This window comes from Trichechus manatus, unplaced genomic scaffold (assembly GCF_000243295.1).
Source record: "Trichechus manatus latirostris isolate Lorelei unplaced genomic scaffold, TriManLat1.0 scaffold00004, whole genome shotgun sequence".
NCBI lineage: Eukaryota > Metazoa > Chordata > Mammalia > Sirenia > Trichechidae > Trichechus > Trichechus manatus.
In genome coordinates this window covers 33,886,198-33,894,237 of record NW_004443940.1, presented here as the reverse complement: position 1 = coordinate 33,894,237, position 8,040 = coordinate 33,886,198, and the positions used below count along the sequence as shown (strand labels likewise).

Here is an 8,040-nt window from a genome sequence, read left to right as displayed (position 1 = left end):
TGTGCGCTGTGCTCTCTGGACCCCCTGCTCCAGGCACGGCCCTCATGGGCGGTGTGCGCTGTGCCCTCTCTGGGGCAGCTCTCCTCCACTGGTTGTGTTCCACAGACCCAGTGCTGCAGAAGCACTCAGTAAACGTTGATGGGATGAAACCGGGAAAGTTAAGAAATGTGAGAAAGAGACCTCTGGAATAACGCTTGAAGTAGAGAGAAGACGGGGCAGACACAGCACAGGGCGGGTGCCATCAGAGAACTTTTCCCTCAAATAGTATTAAATCTCTCCTCTGTGGCTTTCTACCTGCCTCTCCTTTTAATAACCTGTGTATTTTTAGTTTTCTTAAATTATGAAATTACTCAAGGAGAATTTTCTCAATACTCCATACTGTACAGGGCCCCATGCTACGTGGGACAGGCAGATCTGTATGCACAGGCTGCAAAGCTGCCCACTGTGACTAACGCCAGCCCTGGCGGAACAGTCTGGGGTGGGACAAATGCTTAGCCTTTGGGGAGCACCCGTGAGCTAAGCACTGCCATCAGGTGCTTGGGGGCCCTGAGAAGGTCTAAGCAAGACGAACAGCAAAGGGAAGAGGGGGGGAGAAAAGGAGTGAAAAGTGGGGGTAGTGGGGCAAAAGGGCTGCATGTGACAGACTGCACTGGTCTGAAGCTTACTGACTTCATACAGACACCTTATGTACATAGTGGAGCCCTGCTAGAACTTTCTAGTAAGCCCGGTGGTGAAAACAGAACAATCCACAGGGCTGGGGACCAGTGTGAGGTATCTCTTGGCTGGAGAAACAGAAAACAATTCTGCAGACGTGGGCCTTCGAGAAGAACAGTGCACCTTGTCCAGCGGGCAAAGCCATCTTGACACAGGATGTAAACACGGGCCTGAGGCACTGTGTTCTCAGCCAGCCTTGCCGATGGGCCCACGCACTGTGCTCTTCCCGTGTTCTCCTCTCTGGACCATCTGCCGGCCGCTCCCCGCGGTTCTCCCCTCCTGAGGCTGGAGCTCCAGGCCCACGGGGATGGATGCTGTCTTTCTCTCTCCAGCCCAGAATGGCACCGACACGTACCTCAGGGGCCGCCCGGGGGCAACACTGCCACCACCAGCTGTCTTGCCTTGAAGGCTGTCTGGCTGACACTTCTTCTTTCCCGGGACACTAGCTCTGGATCTTCTGTTGATACTCACTCCAGCAGAGCCTCAGAAGAGCCCTATGAAACGTCCCCTGGAACGCTGTATTCCTGATGCGCAAACAGTTCTCTTTGGTGGTGTAAGTGGCATGTGGTTAATGGGGAACTTCCCAAATGACGAAGCCGAAGCCGAAGCCCAGCTGACCCTCTGAGGGGACCTAAGGAACCCAAAGGTACTTATCACTGGTATTCAGCCTGGGCAAACGACTACTCAGAGACTTGCTCTAGGTTTCCTGAATGACCAAGGATGTGGGATTTTACCTCACTCCAGGCAAAAACAGTACTAAAAGGTGCCAGAAAGTCTCATGGCAAATAGGGGGCTACAGGCTTTTAACAGCAAGTTTTCTCTTCCCAGACTATTTACACAGGTGAAAAGGTAAAACAAGGCCATTTAATGCACACCTCACCTGAATTTCAGGTTCCTGGCCCTCATTCAACCTACTGAGTGCTTTAACTGCCCCTCCTTCACGTCCATACCCCTTCACCTTAAAGGATCTTGCTGTTCACTCATGACTTCACCTCTGATCTTCTTCTTTGCTCATTTTCCCCTTAGTGCAAGCAGGCCAAGTGTAAGCTCCATCACATAGCACTGAGTGTAGACAAATCAGTCCTAAGGCCTGGACCTCTCTTGACCCCCAATCCCTGGAATCAGGACCTTGCCTGCTCTTGTCTCTGCTTGTCTTCTATGAAGGTCATGAGTATTTCTAGCATAAGCACCTCTCTCTTATTTTAGCAGATTGTACTTACTGTCTTGATTCACGGCAGATAATATCTGAGAAACAAGGTCAAGAAAAGTAGTGGGAAAAAGTATATGAGAAACTCGGTAGGTAAAGGATTGCTGAGCTACTGTCTTTATAAACCAAACAATTCTTTGGATGATTAGCTACTCCAGATAGATGGTTCCATTTGTACACTGGGCAGTGGTGTGCTGGTATATGGCTTCCTGGAAAGAAAGCCTCGACGTGCACTGTTTGACTTCTTCGGTGTAAACACTTCCACCTTGGTGATCTGAAGCTACCGACAGGTTAGCTAGACCATTCGACAACGGACTCCAGCACACCACCGATGCTCGGTCTCCTTTTAAAGCAATATCCCTCCTGCAGAGTTTTCATGCTTAGAGGGTGGGTGGGCTGTGGCCGGTGGTGGGCGGGCGGGGGGTGGGGGGCACCTCACTTTCTCAATCACCATACTTACAGCTGCCGGGTTTGTGAACGGGCATGCAATCCCACTCTGGCGGAGGAGAGTCTTTCTCACCCTCTGAGCTACTAGTGTTGCCTGGTTCTTGACTGTTGGGGAGGAATTTGGCCAGGGCGGGTGGCCTGGTATCCAGTAACTTATTTGTACCTGTACAAAAATCAGAAAAGGAAGTTGTGAACTGAGGATAATTCCTTTCTTTCAGGCGTATTTCCATGAACCTTCTAATGGGAATGAGAACATAGTCTCAGCCTTCTGTGACTTTTAACTACTAACCGATTACTAATAATTTGTATCTAATAACTATTAGTACAGTCAGTCATGAAAGTATCTGTATGACCAAAATAAGAGTACCTTTTGTTTTCTGGGAATTTCGTGATTTGGATCCACTCGTCAGTGTAGTCGGAAGAGGAATCTTGGTGGGGAGATTTCTACGTTGTTTACCTTCCAATGTGGGTGTATATGGCAGCTCTAAAGAACTGAAAGACAATCATGATAGAAAATTCAACTTTGTTTCTGGAGCAGAGGCAAGAAGTCATTAGTACTGTAATTACAATTTCAATAGCCTGCTTTACTGATCTGGCTTCCGTGTTGTCTAACCATGGTCCTGATTTAGGACTGCTTGCATTCCAAGCATTTCTAAGACTGCTAGGTGGACACTCTGCTCTTGCAGATTTAATCCTGGCTCCTCAGAGTGCTGACAACGAACTGAATGAAGCCCGTTATTTGATAACATGGAGCGTGCCAGAGCACCTACCTCAGGCAATGAACGCGCCTGAGCACCTACCTCAGGCAATGAACGCTCAGGAGCACCTACCTCAGGCAATGAACGCGCGGAGCACCCACCTCAGGCAATGAACGCGCCTGAGCACCCACCTCAGGCAATGAACGCGCCGGAGCACCTACCTCAGGCAATGAACGCGCGGAGCACCCACCTCAGGCAATGAACGCGCGGAGCACCTACCTCAGGCAATGAACGCGCGGAGCACCTACCTCAGGCAACGGGTATAAAGACCTTAGAGCAAACCTGCCATTTTGGGGTTTGGGGGTAAGGGCAGTCATTTTGCTTGGGGATAAGTCTCTCCCAGCATCCAGACTACCAGTGGGATTCTAGAATATGGTGATTCTGAAAGGTCTTAGACTCAAGAACATCAAAGGTTCTGCTGTTGTTCAAAGGTCTGAACACATTTTTCTTATAGAAACTATAAAATGAACCAGGACTAAGTTCGTGGGTCACCTACAAAAACCCACTGACCTCACTGCAGGGCTGCAAGACTGAGCTATTTGCCTAAGGTCTAGGGGCTTGGGGTGAGATAGATTTTCTTCCTTATTCCTGAACTAATCCTAGACAAAAATTTTAAATCCTCTTTTCATTTATTTAGAGCATACATGCTTTCTAAAAGATTTTGAGGTAAGCTTAAGATAATAAACATGTATAAATACGACAATTCATTGTCTCTGAACGTCCTGTCAACCAAGGCAAAATGGGAAGCCGGAAGGGACAATTTAAGATTCCACAGCCCGGTGAAGAAAACCTGAACATTTGCTTGGAGAGGAGCAGTTTTTCTGCGGTAATCTCTAAGAGAAATTCACTGTCAATGATTAATAGAAGGTAAAATTGCGAACAAAATGGGTACAAAGACAGTTTTTATAAAGCTGCTTCTTGTAATGCCCAGCAAGACCAAGTCATGGTCTTGGGAAGGCCTCTGCTAAGTTAACTGGTCCAAGAAGGACATTTTCCGGTGAAGGCTGAGAAGAATTCTTCCAAACCTTAGCAGCAGTCTCCCCTATGCACTTGGTAGTGGCTGAAAAGCTGTCAGTCCAAGGCTGTGCTGATAGCTTGGTTTTCATGAAGAACCTACAAAGTTTACCTGCTGACGGAGATATTCTAAAATGGACGTTGGGCATTTTTCACCTTTCTGCGCACTTCTGCCTCTAACAGGGCGCTCAGGCCTCCCCCAGCCCCCTCCTTCAAGTTGTTTATGCACCACATCATCTTCCTTCCGTCGCCACCCAAACCCTCATTCCTGCAAAGCAGCCGACTTCTGCTAGTTTTAGGACAGGGACAAGCCAAAGTACTAATTTACAACAGATTTCAAATGTCAGAATGGTTTCAACCTTCCAGGGATCCAACACCCCCACAAAACAAATGACAACAAAATAAAGGTAACAGAATAACATGTCAAGTGTGCTCTCAGACATAATTTTAAATGAGGCTATTTATGAACATTTTCATTCTTTTATTTCTGTATAGTTCACAAATTTTCTATAAGAGCTATTATATTTGGAATTAGTAAAAGAGCTAACCAAAAAACCCAAAGGGTCTTTGTTAACAGAAATGAGTAGAATTTTAGGCAGGCAAACAAACTGAAGTGAGAAAAATGTACTGCTCGGGGGAGGCCATGCTCTGACAGCCCTGTAAGGCTCAGTCCCACTTCTGACTTACCGGGTCTTTAAAACATCATCTTTCCAAATAAGCGGGCACCATGACACTGACAGGCAGCTCTCTGGTGGTGAAGGTGGCAGAGGTGGTGTGTGTGTGAGTTATTTTTAAGTAAGTCATTTATAAGTGGAGAAGAATGTCTGTTTATACAAAGTGTAAATCTGTGCTACTGTTTAACATTAATTGGTTCTTAAGAAAAAAGGTGCCAGACAACTGTCCTGTCTTATTTTTGATCATTCATGTTTTCCTAAATTAAGCCAGGAGATCTCTATTAAGAAAACTTTTTTTAATTTTCTGAATAAAATGTGTAAGAGCCCACTGAAGTGATTCTTGCTAAAGGGGAAACAGGAACGGGGTCCGGACGCCCAGCTTTATCTTCACCCCATCACACACGGGCGTGCTCTGTCCGGGGAGGAGGGAGACAGAGAGCGGGGAGAGGGGCTGGGGGTGTGACCGGGACAGAGCAGGGGTCCCGCTGTGCTGATGGGTCTGGAGGAGCTGTAATAAGGGGGTTCATGACCTGCAGCCCCGACCTGCGGCATGCTATGCAAGCAAACGATCACAGAGTTGGAGGATTCTGTCTACTGAACTGCCCTGGCTTCCTTTAGAGGGTTACATTTAAGTTCTACAAACACATCAAACAAACAGGAAAAGGGTGGACGGGGAGCTGGTGTCTTAAACAAGGGCTGCCTGGCCCTCCCTGGTTCTGCAGAAGCCTGTGCAGTTCCTGAGATCTAACCCCCATCTTCCGGCATCTTCCACCCAAAATACAGCTTCTAAGGGTCTACGGTGCTGATGTGGGAAAGAACGGTTAGACTGGATCTCTGCCATTGCAGCTCCATGCTACACACTCCCAGGAAACGGTTTTTCATTTTTGGGAGTGGGACAGGATGGGGCTGTGAAATCAAAGACCTTGTCTAAGCACTCCTCTGGCTTTGTCAGCGTACCTGTAAGAGGAATTCTTTAACCTTTTCTCACTTAGTCTTCTGGTCTAGAGATGACATGACACAGCATTCCAATAACACTGATAATATTTTAAAAGTAATATTTGATGAAGTAAATGTGAACTAAGCCCACACATTTTATTAATATGAGAATAGCCTTCTGGATGACATACAACATAAAAATTTATTCCCAGTCAGATAAAGCTTCCAAACGAAAGTAATAATATGTCTTATTAATGATACATCTTTTTAAAAAATGTATGTTTCCTTCAGATATATGGTGTCATGGATTGACTTATGTCCCCCCAGAAACGTGTGTATCAATGTGGCTGGGCCATGATTCCCGGTATTGTGTGATTTTCCTGTATGTTGTAAATCCTGCCTCTATGATGTTAATGAGAGAGGATGGACGGCAGTTGTGTTAGTGAGGCAGGACTCAATCTACAAGACTGGATTGTGTCCTGAGGCAATCTCTTGAGATATAAAAGAGAACTTAGCAGAGAGACAGGGGACGTCATCCCATCAAGAAAGCAGTGCCAGGAGCAGAGCATGTCCTTTGGAGCCAGGGTCCCTGTGCCGAGAAGCTCCTAGTCTGGGGGAACCCTGATGAGAAGGCTGACTGAGAGAGAAAGCCCTCCCCTGAAGCTGATGCCTTGAACTTGGACTTTTAGCCTACTTTACTGTGAAGAAATCGATTTCTCTTTGTTAAAGCCATCCTCCTGTGGTATTTCTGTTGTAGCAGCACTAGATGACTAAGACCAGCACACGGAAAGCACCTGTTATGAGCTGACAGTAATTTCCTATGTCACTCATGCTGGAACCAGCACTGACTCTACCTGAACGACAGCCACAAGGCGCGTGCTGTCATAAGTCAGCGGCAGACCGGGAGTCAATCTACTCAGACAGGAAACACTTCTGATTATTAAAAAAAAAAGAAAAATCAGTCTTAGTTTTACCCCATATTTGACTGATGCACTAATGAATTCTGACTCTCGATACTTCTATCCCTGAGTTCAGAAACCCCCAGATCAGTGAGACTCCAGAGGTTAGATTAAGGAGTTGAGGAGGCTAAGGCTGCACACGGATTTCTCCAGTCACAAAAGACCACTTAAAAAGACGATTCAGAGCACACCACTTAACGGCACATCAAGAGAACACAGGTTATCAGCCTTCACTGCCCCTTGGTGGGCAGTAAGGAGGGGAGTCCTAGTGGCACAGTGGTTAAGCACTCGGCTGCTAACTGAAAGGTTGGCGGTTTGAACCCATCAGCTGCTCCAAGGGAGAAAGATGTGGCAATCTGCTTCTGGAAAGATTATGGCCTCGGAAACCCTGTGGGGCAGTTCTAGCCTGTCCTATAGAGTTGCTATGAGTTGGAATCAACTTGACGGCAGTGGGTTTTCTGAGCAGGAAGGTAACTGGCCACTCTAGCTTCTGGTTTACCAGGGAACCCAAATCCTTCCAGGTAGTGGAACTCAAGTGGGGACTTTCACAAACCTTCCAAAGACTTGTCAGGGTCAATTTATCATTTCCTAACAAAGTTTGAACATAACACAAGTCGGTAGAAGAGGGATGAGGGCGAGGATTACCGTGTACTATCTGTTATAAAAACATTACCTCTCAGCTACTGAGCTCAGGCATCAGGGCCAACAAACAAGGCCAATCTGGTGGCACTGTCATCTGTGGAACGGTTTTTCTAATTCTCAGAACCACACACCAAACCAACTAACCTGTTACCGTCCAGTCAGTTCCGACTCGTAGTGACCCTACAGGACAGAGCAGAACTGCTCCACAGGGTTTCCAAAGAGCGGCTGGTGGATTTGAACTGCCGACCTTGTGGTTAGCAGCCGAGCTCTTACCCACTATGCCACCAGGCCCCTCTTAGGAGAGTATGTTTTTAAATTTATGATCATAGGAGTTATTGCATGACTGTCTATTCCCACAAGATCTCTGCAAATGTAAAAACGAGGTGTTTCCATAATTTGGATTTATTAGCCCCATATGACATCTGATCAAGCACCTAAGCCCGAAAAGGGCCTAGAAGAATAATCCCTAGCCACTAAACAAGGTTAGTGTTCACCCCCTGGGAAGGGGGTGCCAGAACATCAATACCAATTAGCACTTCAGGTTTATTTCTGAGGAGAGGTCCCAGTATGGCCAACCTCTGCTTTCAAAAGAGGCTGTCTTCTCTCTTTTGCCATGACTCTGTTCGACATCCCTTCTAACTGTGCCAGATTTGTTAACGAAGTGTGGGACTGAATTACTGAAACTAACA

At 46.8% G+C, this 8,040-nt stretch overlaps 1 protein-coding gene across 1 annotated transcript in view; it reads right to left on the bottom strand.

The window, feature by feature from the left end:
• TMEM131 (transmembrane protein 131) overlaps window positions 1-8,040 on the bottom strand; it is a 144,038-nt gene that overhangs the window by 8,925 nt on the left and 127,073 nt on the right. The window contains exons 33-34 of the mRNA XM_023734176.1: window positions 2,736-2,860; window positions 2,382-2,531 (exon numbers count right to left, since the gene is read on the bottom strand). Coding sequence (XP_023589944.1) covers window positions 2,382-2,531; window positions 2,736-2,860 — 275 coding nt within the window. The remainder of the gene's footprint in view (window positions 1-2,381; window positions 2,532-2,735; window positions 2,861-8,040) is intronic.